This window comes from Antechinus flavipes, chromosome 1, assembly GCF_016432865.1.
Source record: "Antechinus flavipes isolate AdamAnt ecotype Samford, QLD, Australia chromosome 1, AdamAnt_v2, whole genome shotgun sequence".
Classification (NCBI taxonomy): domain Eukaryota; kingdom Metazoa; phylum Chordata; class Mammalia; order Dasyuromorphia; family Dasyuridae; genus Antechinus; species Antechinus flavipes.
In genome coordinates this window covers 395,230,018-395,247,155 of record NC_067398.1, presented here as the reverse complement: position 1 = coordinate 395,247,155, position 17,138 = coordinate 395,230,018, and the positions used below count along the sequence as shown (strand labels likewise).

The 17,138-nt window shown below is 32.3% G+C and overlaps 1 protein-coding gene across 2 annotated transcripts in view; it reads left to right on the top strand.

Moving 5' to 3' along the window:
* SEMA5A (semaphorin 5A) overlaps positions 1–16,427 on the top strand; it is a 548,675-nt gene extending 532,248 nt beyond the window's left edge. For both annotated transcript variants that reach the window (XM_051969840.1, XM_051969839.1), the window contains 5 exons: positions 5,289–5,459; positions 6,157–6,312; positions 8,052–8,099; positions 11,707–11,918; positions 14,239–16,427. In XM_051969840.1, coding sequence (XP_051825800.1) covers positions 5,289–5,459; positions 6,157–6,312; positions 8,052–8,099; positions 11,707–11,918; positions 14,239–14,358 — 707 coding nt within the window. In that variant the 3' untranslated portion in view covers positions 14,359–16,427. The remainder of the gene's footprint in view (positions 1–5,288; positions 5,460–6,156; positions 6,313–8,051; positions 8,100–11,706; positions 11,919–14,238) is intronic.
* The last annotated feature ends 711 nt before the right edge of the window (positions 16,428–17,138 follow it).

The window sequence follows — 17,138 nt, the reverse complement described above, 5'->3', positions numbered from 1 at the left end:
ACCATTTCCTACAAATTTAGCTTTGAGGATATATAAGTTGAAAGAGGAAATACTCCAAATGACATATAGTATTTCTTCTGACCCTAGCAAATGGAAAAGTTTTAGCAACTTAGTTTCTGACTCTGACTTTATCATGGCTGCAGATGTACACATAGACTTCAAGGACTGTCTTACATTTACTCAAGTACATTCATTCTGTCTTCAGAACTCTTCTATTTCCCCTGTGTGCCTGTAACACAATGTTGTGTATAATTTCTAGTGAATATATCTAAGTATATATGGAGGAAAAGTGTATAAGCAAGGTCTAATCATGATAAAGACTGGTCTAAATAGTTACAATATCCTCAGGAAACAATGCATATGTCATCTACTGGTTATTATTTTTTTAAAGAGAATGATGGTGATGAGGTTCTAACATACACGAGAATACAGGTATGCTAGTACCAAGTAAGTATTTAATAAATTATTGTTGAATGAATTCATAAATGAACCAAACTTTTAGCCAAAATTGTCAGTGGTTTAAAGAGATAAGCTTCATTTGTTTAGTTAATTCATAAATGTCAAACATCTCATTCTCTATTGATAACAGAAAATGTTAGATTTAACTGCATATGTGGTCATACACATATATAAGCAATATTTTCAAACTGTTTATAAAAACACAGTTTTTCAAGGCACTCACAAATAAAACCACTAGAAAAAAGATGATGTCAAAAGTCTTACTTGACAGATTCCTACCTTGGAATTCTTCCTTTGTTATTTTATTATCAGTGATTTCATTGGTGGCAATATCTCTTCTGGCATTGCAAATCACAGAGCTTTAATGCCTTCTCTTGTACTTCATCTTCCTCCCACCTCTCCCCCTCCAAAAAAAAAAAAAATTCTACAAAATCCTGAAACTTCCATTTTAGAGGAGAGAAAAGAGAAAAGAAAGACAAAGAAAAGGGTAATATAGAGGTTTTTAATATTCCATAGTTTATCTCATACTTGCTATTATAATATAACCAATCTTTATTATTCCTTTCATTATAAGAAAACTCATCAAAGCTTCTTAATCTACTTATTGTATGCAAATTTGAGGTAACATGGTGTGATTCCTTATTAATAATTAAGAAATTACTGTTTTAAATCTGAGAATTGTTTTGTTAATGTTGACTAGTAAATGAATTCCATGACTAGAAAATCAGTTTAGAGACAGAATGATGCTGCTTTTCCCTTTATTTTTTGTCCTTTTACATTTTTTCTTACCATTTTTAAAACTGTTTACTCATTAATGATAAAAGGTAGTCAATTTTTAAGATAAAAATATAAAAAAAATAAAAGCAAGAAAAATCATTATACAAATTTGAAATATGATTATTTGTAGATCATTGATATTTTAAAAGCTAATAATGGAATAATAAAATAGTAAGATAACAACCAAATTGTTCTATTTGTTTCTTTCACCCTTTTTAAAATTCAGCTAGCTTTTGTTGTTATTATTGTATTAATTTACATATTATTATGTTGTTGTTCTTTTTTCTAATTGTTTTTGACCTTTATTATGTCTTGTTAATCTTTGTCTTAAATTTCTTCCTGTCTTAGAATTCTTCCTATTTATCATTTTTTGTGATATTATTACATTACAATCTTATATCCTTTTATTTAGCCATTCCCCAAGAATTGGACTATTAGTTTGTTGTGAGTTTATTATTATTAGCTAATTATATTACTAGCTAGAGGCATAGTACATTGAGATGTAAATAATGAGTCAAGGAGAATTAGACTAATGACCCTGCTAAAAGAGCAAGAGAGAGAATATAATCTCAAAGCAAAATTTTATATGTATGTGTATATAAACAAGGTATTCTTATATTTCCATCTTTTTTGCTTTTTTTGATATTTCTTCATGTTTTATTTTTATTTGTCTCACATCTCACGAAGACTGTAAACTTTTGTCATTAAAGCAATCTTGCTTAAGTTGGAATGTCCAATAATTATTCCAAAATTTTTGTTGCTTTCCTTGTGGTGATTTGTAAGGTTGTAAGAAGCAACATTCTTCTCTCCTGTCTTTTTATGCTACTGCCTAGAATATAAAAACAAAGGGGTAAAAGAAACAAGTTATTCCTTGACATTCAGTTTAATAATTATTAGTTTGGTTCAATTAACATATTTCAGTTCAATTAAACATATTTATTTCATGCCTACTCATGCCTAGCACCTAGCAGAGTACCTTTCATAATGCCTGATATGTTTATTGTATTAGATTCAATATTCTGTGCAAGACACTGTGATAAAATATAAGAATGGGAGGTGGAATTCCCTTCAAAGGGCTCACAGTTAATTTTGGGAGCTTGAATAATCTCTGTCACTTTCCCATTATTAATCAATACAATCCCACAATACCATGTAGACATCTTGTTATTTTCTACTCCTTCATTTAGTTCCATTGTCAATAAACTGAAAACATTCTGTTATGAAATTGTTTTCAGATACTTATGATTTTGCTTTATAGAATCAGTGATCAGTAGCTGAGTGAACTTTTATACTGATAATCTTTAGCTATATTAAGAAAAATGAAGTTCAGCCTGTTTTGTAAGACTGTTATAATAATTTCAGATTTATGTCTCTGTGTACAAATAGCAAGAACCATAAAATAAAACAACTTATATGTATATATACTATTAGAACTTTGAAAAAATGTTTGCCTTCGTTTGATCCTTAAATTCACACACATGATAATATATGTTATCCAGCATGCAAACAATGGTATTAGTCAGTCCCTCCAGAAGTTTCTTTCCTCATGACACCCTCATGTCTATGAGGACTGGTCCTAAGAATTCATTAAAATGAATACATAAGCAGACCTCATCCTGTCCATTTCTAGTTTTTGTCATGTCATATATCACATAATATCATGTTATATCATTATTTATCATATCATCTTTGTAAGATCTACCTAATAAACACATATATGCTTATATAACACACACATACATATGCTTATAGACAAGTACTTTATTCTTTTTTCCTTTTTTAGCCCAAAGATGCTTAGTTCAAGCAAGATTCATATGCTGTGGTTTTAAGTCCCTTCACAATTCTTTTTCCCCTAATCTGGATTCCTCTGTGATTCTCATGGTCCTTCCTAAAATGGGCACACAGATCTGATTATAGTATTCTGTCCACAATATGTTTTGTCACTAAAATTTGATTTAGTATTTATGAAATACTATTATTTTCTAGAATTTCTGGCAAAGATCTTTTTTTTTAAGGAAGAAGAAATTAATTTCATAAAATTTATTGTCTCAACTGCTTATCAGCAACTTGACTTTAGAAGAATTTTCTTGATTCTCTCAGTCTATCTCTAGAGATAGATATCAAGAGAAAGAGTGATAATACATACAGATACCTAGAAACATAGATATAAACACATAGCTCTATCTCCATATATGCTTATATAGATGTACACAGATAGATACATAAATAAATATATCCTATGTACACATGTATGCTATTTTCGTTTCTTTTATTGTTAGTGGTTTTGTGTACTTTTAAAAGATAGTTGTTTATATCATGTAAGTACACTAGATACCCTGGAACCTTTCGGCCCTGGGCTTCCTATAACTTCCCTGTGGTGCACCTGTGCTAGTCTGCCTCCTCCAATCCTCCTCCATACCTTTCTCCTAAAATATCTTCTGCTGGAAATTTGTTACACTCCAAATATTTGTGGGTTCTGTCACTTTAAAAACTGTTCAGAGGCTTGATCTGGTATTGATTCTGAGGCAAGCCAAGAATAGCTCCAACAAAGACCTCGCTACTCTTTGCCATCTTGCCTCTGCCCCCTTATAATCTGTTCTTTTGCAAACCACTTATGTACTTTATTTACTGGAAATGGAATGGCTTGTATAGATTTCAAATATCAGACTTATTATGAAATTCTTACATTTCTATATTTTCTTCTAATAGTACTGATTTTTTTTACTATCAGAGCTTTCAAATAATTTATTTTGTAGATATTTATACAAAATTGTTAATTTTGTTTTATATAATTTCTTTTATACTGTTTTCTTATGTGTTCCTTACCTCTGTAGAGCTGTGGAAAGATATATTTTATAATTCTCTTCTAATTTCTTAAATGATGTGATATTTAATATTTATATTGTTTATATAGTCCTATAGACTAGGGCCAGGGAAAAATATACTAATTATATACATAATGTATGTTACAATATAAATATGACATTTATATTGTTAAATATCTATATTTATATGTAATATATATTATTTATATATAGGTAATATATATTTATATATTTTATAAATATAAATATTTATAATTTTGGAGCATGATACAATATATAGTATTAAATGGGTATCTAAGCATATATTCCACCTTATCTAAACATTTTTCCATTGATTTCCTGTTTATAACATTTTCTGTCATATAAAGCAGGCCTTCCCTAGCCGATTGTGTCCTTCTATTGTTGATTAGTCAAGTAAGCTTTTATAATTCTTTACTAGGAACCAAAGGTTGTATTAAATGCTGGGTATATAAAGGCAAAAATAAAACTATTCCTTCCCTCATGAAGTTTACATTCAAATGAAAAAGTTCACATATATAACTCCTGCACACTGGCTAAATATCACTGATCTGAGATCACAGTGGCTGATGACTTCATTTCCTGTTCATTACTTGTCATCTCTGGGGTCCCCTGATTCCCTAATAAGTTGGATTAGTTTTACTTATTTATTCAACCATCTTGTCAAAAGAGAAGGGAGATTGTAGTACAGTGCATGTACCAGTAACTCAGGAGTCAGAATACCAGTGTTCAATCTTAACTCAGACTAGGGAGTTGAATTGGAGCACTTATGATGTCTCTCAAGTGTCATCCTATAGTTATGGTTTTGTAAACACAATCAAGCTTCCCATTCCATAGCTATAGTGTCTACTCTAATTTTAGGAAGCCATATAACAAAGAATATTGAGAGTTTTTTGGTTTCTATTTTATTTTCATATGTGCAGTTTTCATCTTAACCAACTAAGTTTAAAACTCTTGAGGAGATAGATTATAAACATTTTGCACATATGTACATATATGTACATAGATTTGTATATATATGTGTGTGTGTGTGTGTGTATTTTTTATTTTAAAAATCAGAATATTGTTGTTCTGAGTATGGATATTCAATAAACATTTGTGGGATTAATCATTAAAATGAATAAATGAATGAATTAAATTATGAATGAATCAAAAATAATTCAGTTAATTGGGAAAATAACAATTTGTTTTCCTGTATGTCTTTTACAGTTGATGGTGTTTGGTCTTGTTGGTCACCGTGGTCAAAATGCTCAGCCACCTGTGGAGGGGGACACTATATGAGGACCCGTTCATGTACAAACCCTGCTCCAGCATATGGAGGAGACATATGCCTTGGGCTCCACACTGAAGAGGCCCTCTGCAACACACAGCCATGTCCAGGTGAACATTATCCTATTCTCTTCCTGCTGGTATTGATTTATTTATTCAGTTATAGATCTCACTAAACATAACTCAGTAAATAATAGATGAATAAGAAATTCAATATCACATGTATTTGTATGCTATATTAATTATATATGATAATGCTGTTCTTGTCAGAATTTGTTATTTTATGTTTATAACCAAAAAACTTCAATTCCTTTTCTAGAGCTTTCTTCATAATAAAGAGTTATTGTCTTGATATTGAAGTTTAACTCTGAAGGAATTGTTAGGTTAGACATTCTGAAGGATTGATCTCTTTTCAAATATTCACATGCACTGTGCAATGGCATACATTGCTTATTTTATGCCATTGTATTGACAGTTTTTACACATTAACAATCACAGAGGCAAATATATTAGTATACTATTGGCCAAATAAAAAAATACTATAAATAAATTACAAAAATGGAAAAAAATTAAAAGATTAAAAAAATAAAAAATGTGGGTCACATTTATTTTGGGCCTTGCTTAGAAGCCATAGCTGTTGTTTGCTCATAGGCCTTAACATTAAATTGGATATTCTTCTTAGAGAGACATATACTGGCAACAAATGAAAAAAAAGATTTGGTTTTATATCATTTTTTTTTTGGTGGGTTAGATTTTAATGTAAAATATTTCCATTCCATTCCCTTTCTCCTTCTTCTGGGTACTGCAGATAGCTGGTCTGAGTGGTCAGACTGGTCTGAATGTGACTCTTCTGGAACTCAATTCCGGGTCCGCCAATGTATCATTTTATTTCCTGTGGGCAACCAGTGTTCTGGGAATACCACAGAAAGTCGGTCTTGTGTTTTTGACTCCAATTTCATTCCAGGTAAGATTATGATTATCTATCAAAGTGAACAAATAAATTTTTAGCTGTAAAACATGAGAGGGGGAGTAAGAAGGGGAGGAAAGAGAGAGAAGAAGGGGGAGAGAAGGAGGGGAAAGAGAGAGGAGAAAGGGGGGAAAGACAAATGGGGGAGAGAAGAGGAAGGGAGGGAGAGAGAAAGACAGAGAGACAGAATTTCTATATACATGTAAATTATATGTATATATGTGAAGGATAGTATATAAATATAAACTATATATTATATAGCTATATCTATATTATATAATTGTAATATAGCTAGATACCTGCACCATCCTTTATAATAAGACTTTAGCTCTTAATAAAGGCAAAGGATTCTTATTAAAATGTATTGTATCACTCATTTATTTGTGCAATAAATAGTCATTAACATTAATCATATACTTTAATATTGTTAAATATTTAAAATTTTAGAAGTTGAAAAATCCCACAGCTATTTCTAGACTCAAACAATTAAGGGTTTAAGGGTTTCTAGTCCAGTCTTTTTAATTTACAAATGAAGAAACCAGTGTTCAAAATGTTAAAGTGATTAACCCAAAGTCACAATCAAAAGCAGTTTGAACTTTAAAGCAGGTTTCCAACCTCAAATCTGGTTATCTTTTTACACTACCACAATGCCTTTTAGTCATAGTAGAGCAATTGTATTAGAGGACCGGTTAACTCCTTTTTACTATTATACTGAAAGCAAATGACACAATCATATATGCATGTATGCACACACATATATTTATACATATACATATGTATTTATACATAAAAATATATACATATGAATATGATTTGCTTTTACCCAATATATAAGTAAACCTTTGGAATAAGAATGTGACATTTCAAGATTGCATTTATTACTAAATTACAGTCCTGTTTTTCTTTATGCATATGACTAAGGTCATCCTATTTGGGGAAGAACCATCATCGTTAGCTGTATTTAACATTTTAGTATATATTGTAGATGCAGAACTACCACTCTTATAATATAATCAAAATTTTAATTTTAATTTCTAATGAATGAAAAAATAAGTATAAAACATTTCAGAATTCCCTCAATTGTCTTATCCCCTTGGGTTATTAAAACAATGAAGTAGCATCTAATAATATTGATAATCCTACTTATGGTTCTGGATGTGACATTAAATGAAGGAAGAAGTGAAAATGTTTCTTTGATAAGCTTCTTTACTTCGACTGGTAATGTCTTCCTTTGAACTTTTGTAGATTGATTCCACACTGCAGGGAATATGACAATTTGAGTTTTATATAAAAGTAAAGATCTAAGGGAGGAAATTGACAGGCTATGACTATTTGCAGTTTCACAGTGGGTAATGGACAGTTTAGCAGGAAAACCAACAAAAACTCCAGGATTGTTTTGAGGTTAATCTAGTATCTAGTGAAAAGAAAGATACTTCAAGTAACTGATCTTTATGATAGTCTTTTTTCCAGTGAAAGTAGTCTCATTAATCATTGTTTGATGACTAGAAATTCTGAAAATCAAACCAATATCCAAAGGGCAAAAAAAGATAATCAAGCATAATTTATAATTTTCACCTAAAGAAAGGCTTATTCATCCTTTCCAGCATTATCTCTATTCAGGATAGTCTTTGTAATAGTCAAAATTGTTGGAAGTTTTCTTAAAGTGTTTTCTATATGAAACAAAAATCAACAAATATATATATATATATATATATTTATGTTGTTTCTTCTTTCAGAAATATCTGTAGCAAGATCGAGTAGTGTAGAGGAGAAAAAATGTGGTGGTAAGTTTTTACCCTTTATTTATGTCAGATTCCCTTGTTTCTAGGTTTTTTACCATACCGTTTTTACTTCCCATGGATCCATTTTGCCTTTATTCCTGTTGGCTAAGAAAGACAGACTCTAAATTGTTAGAGATACTCTAGAGGCCCCGACTCCCTCTGAGTCAGCAGTTGTACTAATGGGAAATAATTTGTAGATATAGGATGCCTTCAGTTAGATTTCCCTTGAGTAAAGTGGAGTTTGAGTGATTTGCTTAATTTGTAATTGCAGTCATAGGCAGAAAAAGTCTCAAAACTTAAAACCTGACTAGATGAAGGTGCAACCCTACATTTCTATAATATATATAGAATTACCTTCCAAAACATGTTAGAAATTTCAGCAGCTCCAGAAAAGATGTCAATCAAATTGTATCAAAATCAAGTAGAAGTGATGTAAACTGTTTTCCCCGATCATGGGAGACAATGTACATCAGAAGTAGATATTGTCAGGCTATATGTAGAATTAGAAATCCAAAAATTAACATTGTGTTGTGTTACATTTTTATTTATTTTTGTTGAATTACATTTTAATCTGGTTCAGGGGAGTACTTAAGTTTGACACTTAAGCTCAAGAGCAGTGAATGAAGCAGACTGCCCAGGTTAAGTAAGCACATCTTGGAGCTTTACCATGAGCAAAATGACTTAATATTCAAGTTGAGAACTCTTCTTAAATACTTTTTCCTGACCATGCCCACCAGAACTATGAATTCCATTTCTGTCAAAGATCCCCACTTCTCTTCTTCTTTGACACCCTTCACAGAAGCCATCTCAGAGATTCAGTAAGAAAAGAAGTTTAACCTTGTGCTTGACATTGATTTAGGTGATTATTCAGTGATCCTAAGAATGATGTCAGATAACTGACTCTTGATTCAGAACCCTGATTCAGCAGCATATTGATCATAAGCTGTAGTATGGCTGAAAGAGACAATCCTGATCATCCTTCTGCTATGAGTTTCTTTAAAGCCACACCCACCTTCCTGTGAATCCTTCTTCAAAGGATTTATGGCAATGTAACTCTCAAAGTCCCAGAATAAAATTAGGAAATCTATTTAATTACACTTTTTCTTTAAAACTGATGGACCAAGGAGAGGCCAATGCTTAATCACTTTGGGAAGGAGAACAAAGTAAGAAGGAATGCATTAATATTGAATCTGAAAGACTTTTGGTCTTTTAGAAACAAAGGTACTCATGTTTACATAAACTTCTTTCTTGAGAGACAGTTAGAAGGATACTTTCCCCTTTTTTTGTCTAGGTAGAAAGTGAGTTTCAGAGAAATTACGGGATTTGTATAGGTATACACAAAAAAGCATTAGATCTGGGACTAAAACTCAATTCTAATAGAAAGTCCTGTCTTACTGGTTCTGAAATATATGATAAAAGATAAATTATTTCCTGATCTCCTGAGAACGTTGCAGATTTTTACTCTTGGCAAGGGAGGGACAGTTCAGATTTGTTGAGAGGTGAGAGATACTCTAACAGCAATGGGGGTCCCCAGGCCAGTGTCCCAGGTTTTGTGAAAGAATTCATAGTCCCTGTATGCAGGCAAGGTTTTGGGCAAAAATGAGTTTATTTTCACTGAGAAACTATTTCCCTCAATAGTGGGCTAGTTCCTAATTAGTAAGTTTGAGGTACAGTCTTTTTTGTTTGTTTGTTTTTAGCCTTCTGTGATTTGGGGTTAGGGAGCAATTAGGGGCTAATTTCCAAATCAATAAGGGATGATGGTTTCCCTGACCAAAGTGATTCCCAGATCAATTGGAAGTGAGAGTTTCCAGTGGGAACCTAGCTTTCCCAGAGCTGGGAGCTTCGGGTGGGTGGGGATCATTTAATTTCCCCAGGCCAGGTGGTCCACCTTCCACAAAGATCTGGTGGACACAGAGTCCTATTATATCAGATTCACTTCTTAGATGAAAGTTCCATGTTTTCCATCTGATGGCTATAGTTGTTATTTGAAGGTTTCCTTAAAGCAACTTAGATGCCATTTGCATAATATTTAAGAATATTCCTAGTTGCAAGAGTATCATAATTATTAACTTTAGAACATTTGGACATTTGCAAAGCACTTTCCCCAAAACAATCTTTTGCAGTTACGCAATGATCCAATGCACTGATCCTTCCCATTCCTCACCCATTTGATAGATGATGGAAATGGACTATAAAACTAGGAACTGAATCATCAAGTAAGGGAACCAAGACTTAAATTTTCTGACTGCAGAATTCAGTGTTTTGCTGGGACTGTCTTGTATCAATCTGATTTTTGGAGTGTGAATTGTGAGTTGGGAAGATTTAGCCAAGGAATCACTTACTCACAGTTTCCTGTTCCAGATACATTGAGGTCTATGTTTGTATGTATTGGGAAAGGGTATAATACGGCATTTGAGCATATGTAATATTCAGTTATTCAATTTTCATCTGAATTCTGTTTTTAAAAAACATTTTCACCAGCTTGAAATTTTTCAGACTTTTTTTTAGTAATTTGGGCATTCTTAAAAGAATCTTTCAGAAACCTTTCCCAAAGTAACTAATCAGAGACATCTTCAGGTATAAAGAGAAAGCATTTATTAAGTCCCTGCAGCGGGAGGCCCAGACACACACCTGGAAGACATCCCAGCTGCCACCATGTGCTCATGAATCTGACCAGCTAGAAGTAGAACACTTGGTTAAATAGGAAAAGACTCAAGCCTTTTCATTGGATAGACTGACTAAAAGGATGGAACCATCCTTTCCAATGGTCACCAATGTTGTCTGCTTCCCACAGGTCACAAGAAATGAGGTCACATCATTTCTTGTAGTTTCCTGTTACTTCCTGTCTGATTTTTTAGAGACCATGTAACTTCCCAGGGTCCTTCTTGGACCCAGAGTCCAAGGTCTGATCTCCCAGCTGTGGGAATAGGGATCATATGACTTAGTCTCAATACTGAGAGATACTGCATCCAATCAGTTCCATTCACAGAGATAAGGACAAGTGAGTTAATAACAACTGAAATAGTTAATATTTATAATTCAACAAAAATAGCTCCTCAGGAAAAAAAATCAGATATTAGAAGGGATAAGATACTGAATCTATACAAATCTGTTGAAAATATATTCTATATTGGTAAGTTTGGGCAGCTTTTCATTTCAGGTGAATTTACATGAAAATACAAAATTAAAAAGAGGCTTTTCATGAAAATTTACATGCCTTTGTTCACAATGTCATGAATGCATTTTCTTAGCCAGATTTAATAAATGATACTTTGAGGAAAAGACACATTACATAGAAGCTTTATAAATGCAGAGTGTTTTACATTGGGAGAAAAAAGGGAATGTTCTTTTATCAAGGTTACAAAAAGAGAGTCTTTTGCTAGGGTGTTAAATATTCAGTCGTGTATAAAAGGCAGATTATAATCCCTAAGAGCATTCACTTGGAACATACTTGCTCTTGCAGTCTTGGTGAACATGACATTTTAAAGGGAGAGATTATAATTTCTTTTATTTTGGGAGACTCCCAGGGCTTCTGTCATCTGAAGACTTTGGGCTTTTATAAAACAAGTCTGCATGAAATATAATATTGCTTTGGCTATATGCTTTTCAGAATTCAACATGTTCCATATGATTGCAGTGGGATTAAGCAGCTCTATTCTTGGTTGCCTCCTTACCCTGCTCATCTACACATACTGCCAGCGATACCAGCAGCAGGCCCATGATGCTACTGTCATCCATCCAGTCTCACCGGCTCCTCTTAATACAAGCATAACTAACCACATCAACAAACTGGATAAATATGATTCTGTAGAAGCAATCAAGGTAAGAAATTGGCACAGACAGTATGAAGATAATATATGTGTCATATATTCATATATATATATATATATAATATAGAGAGACACACACATATACATATGTATATGTGTACAAATTTTATATATGTATACACACACACATGAAAAGACAATTATCTAGGGAATTCAGGTTGCAAGAATTATTGCTTTAAACTTATTAATTGTATAAGGTAGAGAGAGGGGAGGCATATTGAGAGGAGAGGAAGAGCAAGAGTATACATAAAGGTACACTAAGACAGCATCAAATGAATACTTGGTAAATATTGGAAATCTTTGTGAAAAGTCAGAAAATACTAAACCTTAGTAAAAATGTGATTGTCATACTGAACTCTGTATCTTCTATAAACTCTCGAAATGCTTGAATATTCAGAGATGAATTACAGAATTATAGCAAATACCCAACTATGCAGAAATAACAAAATGCAGGCTACTGATAATTAGAAATACTAAAAGGGAAAAAAAAATTCATGAGTTCATTTCAGAAAAGAATATTTAGGTAGAATATTGGCATATTTGGAATTTCATAAAATATTTCATGGGACTATATACAGTTTTATCTTTCTTAATTACCTTTAAAAATTTAATACTGTATGCTTTTGCATATCAAAAGAGTAATGTATGAAGCTAGATGAGAAATTTTTAACATTTTTCCAGAGACAAATGACCCATTAAGCCTCACTAGAAGCATCTCTTCTTTATAACTGAGGGGATAGAGAAATAGTGATTGACTTTATTGCTACCCACCATATGAATTACATAAATGGGAAGGCTCTGGGGCCTGTTGATGAGGTCCCCTTCCCACTATATCATATTACATATAATTGAGGAGAATTTCCTTTATTGAGAGAAATTCAACATGCACATTCCAAATAACCTCTTTGTTTCAGCAGCAATCTTAGTATTTCAACCAATAATTTTCAGTTTATTCCCCTCCCCCCCTTTGCTAATGGCTTTCCACCATAACTTGTTCCATGAGTACCGCTATCATTTTTCTTGTTTTTTTAAAATAATTTTATTTTTCCCAATAGTATTTCATTTTTCCAAATACATGTAAAGATAGTTTTCAGTATTCATTTTTGTGTTCTAAATTTTTCACCCTCTCTCCTTAAAGACCTCAAGCAATCTGATATAAGTTAGATATGTTTATCCTTTTAAACATTTTTCCATATTTGTCATTTTGGAGCAAATTTATATTAAGGGCATTTTGAGCCTTTAATTCTTTGTGTCACTATTTCCTGAATTATTTTTGTTTTTTTCCTCTCTATTAGTAGAAGCTTCCTCATTTGAGCTAAGAAAGATAGATAAGGAAATTGAACTATGTTGTTGATTGGGTCATAAGTCTAAAATTATAAAGGATTTCAGAGGTCACCTGGCCTACCTGCAGGAGGCCCAGGGATGTTAAGTGAATTAAACAAGGTTATATAGAAAATAGGTGTCATAATGGAATTTGAATCCATATCCTCAGATTCCAAAGCCAGTACTCTTTTTTTCTCTTTCACACCACTTATAAAAGAGAACTCTTCTAAGTTTTACTTAAAGTTAGGGTCCAACATGTCATTTAATGGTCATTATATGAGCATCTTAGAATTTGCTTTATATCATAGAAAAAACTAGAATTGGAAGTAGTTATCAGATTTCACCAAAACTTATTTAATTTTATATTAATTATTAATAATTTCATCACTATAAGTTATTTGTGTTGAGTTTTTTCTGATTTTTAATGAAGTATTGACACAGCATGAAATAGACAAAGAAATGAAGCCATTTCCTTATTATTATTATTCCCTTATTGCTTGGGGCTTCTAAATTCTGATTTTCTAGGAAAACACATATTATTCTAGAAAAGTATGGAAGAATCATCTTATAGACAGAGGACAAGTACAGAAAAGGCAAAGAAAAAACAATGGAAAGATGAAGATTAAGGTTTCTTGGTAAAAAATGAACAAGTTATTCATAAGGTTCTTCATATATGATACTATAATGGCCAGTGAGTAGGTAAAGGAATAAGCAGTACTACACATCTTTCTAGTAGATCATCTCAATTCTCTTTCAAAAAAATAATTTATATTTCCTAATTTCAAAAGGATATTTTAAGAAATAGAATCCTACCAGATATCCTACCAGATATTCATAGAATTACATGTTTCATATAAATAAAGAAGGTGGTAGAATATTTTATTATTATATTTCCCCTGTGAACTGATATGAGGAGGGCTTCTCCTTATCATATCATCTTCCTGGAATATAACTTACTGGGTTCTTTTTTTTTTTTATCCCTCTTACAGGCATTTAACAAAAACAACTTGATCCTAGAGGAAAGAAACAAATACTTCAATCCACATCTCACTGCAAAGACCTATTCTAACGCCTATTTTACAGATCTCAATAATTATGATGAGTACTAATAGTCTTATATTTTTGGTCTCTTGTAATTCCCCAGTCCCCCAAGGCCTGTGCTTCATGACTGCCCCCCTGTGTTTGAGGCTTCAGAGATGAAGTTTGGAGACATTTCAAGCACACTTCAAGCCATCAGTGTCCCATTGCTGCCAAAAATACATCCCTTATCACAACAAAAACTCTGTGTGACATCATGAAAATTTGGTCTTCGGCACCTGTTCATAGTTGAATGAGCCATGAGAAATACTGTTTGTCACTGTATGTGAAGTTTTCTAATTGTGGTCGGTCATATTTCTCTACAAGTTAAGGATTATTTTCTTGAGCTTTTTTGTAATTGTGCTACCTGCCTTTAAAGATTCCATTTAGGATACTACCATTGGCTTCATTTAGGTGTGTCCTTTCAAGATATTTTAGAAGAGAAAAATAAGTAATTAAAGATAAATCCCTCTAAATTCAAGTATTTAGAGCTACGTAACACTGGATAAAATGCTGAAGAAAAAATTTTACTGTTCAGATGTTCCACAGTGACCCCAGATGTTCCCCAATCTAAAAAACATGTTCTGGCTGAAATGCTTGGAAACAATCTCTCTCTCTTTCTCTCTTGGATTAGAAATTGAATCTATCCTGAGTAAGGCAAGAAACATGAAATGCAGATATAAGTCATTTCTGCAAAGATTATATGAACTCTTCAGACAACTCAAGCTTTTATCTCATCGCATTAATTATTTTTGTTGTAAGTTGGGGAAGAGGCAAGAAAGATGAAGTGCAGATTCAATTGGAAAGTTGCTGCATGTTACTGGTTAACTTGTTTCTTGTAACATTTGGATTTGCATGGCATTCCAAAGTCCTCTCCTTCATGTTATTTGCATAAAAGATCCATGCATCTGGTCCATCAAAAGTCAAGGAAGCCAAATCATGAACTAAGCAAGTGAATAATAATTGACTTACCACCCTTTCCTTGGCTGGCTTGGGAACAAATGGACAACACAGGACTGTTTTTCTGGTTACAAATCTCTGTTTGCCAATGCCTGTTTTTTTTTTTTTTTTTGACAAATATCCAAAATGCAGTTGTGTTATGAAAGGCAACTTTTGTCATCCTCCTGAAGTATCTGATATATATTAATCAATCCCTGACAAGAGCATTAATGATGTTGTTTAAAGTGGGCTTCTTATAAGCCAGATGCTGTAAATAATTAATACTATCTCAATTTTAAAATGTCTTTTTCTGCCTGTAGCTTCAGGTAAAGGGACTGATAAGTAGTCTTTATTTTGGTACCACTGCCCTTGTTCTCAGAAAGCCTTCTATTGTTGCAGTATGTTAACTAACATCTGAGGCAATTAACTTCAAAGATCGCCTCTTGGAGAAAAAGCAACGCTCGTTAATTGGTCCTAAGGTTCTGAGCAATGTTTATTGATAAAAGAAACATTTCAGTGTGTTAGTATTTAGCACTATTCACAGACATTTCCCAGAAGATTGAAAAAAGTCAAATTATTTGGATGTAAACAGATGCTACACAACTGTTGTATTATGTAATGATATTTGAGCAGTTTCTTTTAAAATGAAAACAACAGTAAAAAATGCTTTACCTGAACAGCTCTTGGCATTCTGTCAAAAAAGTAAAACAAAACAAAACAAAAATTCACACAAACAGATAAACATATGCCAAAGTTACATCTAGTAGAAAACCAACCTCCATATTGGCAACCTTGTACTTCAGTGATCTTGAATGATAAAGATTTTTTTAAAAGATATATTCATGGGACTATCTAATTCAGTAAAGATCAAAGGAAGAATTTAAGGTTAGAAAAAGATCATGATTTACCATGTATTGCTATTAAATTGAGAAAAGTTTTTCCTCTATGCATATTTTCAACAACTACTCTGTAGAAAAGTTTTAAAAGGCAGATGATCTCTGGGAATCTGATGGCATCTGGGTGCAGTGCCTCCAGGATACTCTTTCCAATGATGAGCTCATTTTGTATTGTAGGTGTTATTTGGATGCATCATCAGATTGTGTTGTTTGTATGTGGATTTACATTTAATGAATGAAACACAGAACAGTTTCCTTGTTTTTGATATTTGTGGTGTTTGTTTTGATTCTTCATAGTAGCATCAATCTATCCCATCACTTCTCCATAAGGACCAGGTACTATTTTTGGATAGTTCTTTATTTTCATTTTTCCCTGTGAATGATTTTTTTTTTGTCTTTAAAAGTGATACTATCTGTTTTTTCCCCCAGGAAAAAAGAAAATTAATGCTTCAAGTTCAATAGATTAGTTGGGAAAAGCTTTTAGAATTATAGCAAATCTGGTATTATTATCAGTGTTCTATAGCATTTGGGAGGAAATAACAGAATTTTCATATAAATAACATATAATTCTAAAGATACCCACTGCCAAAACACCTTTTACTCTTTATTTCTTGCAGGCTGTTGAAACAGAATTTTTCTGCATTGTGAATTTTACAAATTTAAATAGCACAAATTAGATTAGAATAACTACACTAGATATTTCTTGAAATATTTTAGCTATATGTAATTTAAATTTTTTCCAACAATTTTAATAGTCATGTCACATGTGTATATATACTTTACACGTCTTACCTCTTCTTCATACATCTACACAATTCACACAATAACTGAACACCACTAGCAGAAAGCACTTCTATTTTTTTTTATATTATAAAGCATTGAATTTCTTCAGAAACTTTAAGGAATAGCTTGATACTCCATTCCCCCTCCTTTTTTTTTTTTTTTTAAACCTTATACAACTTGATTTTCTTTTTCTC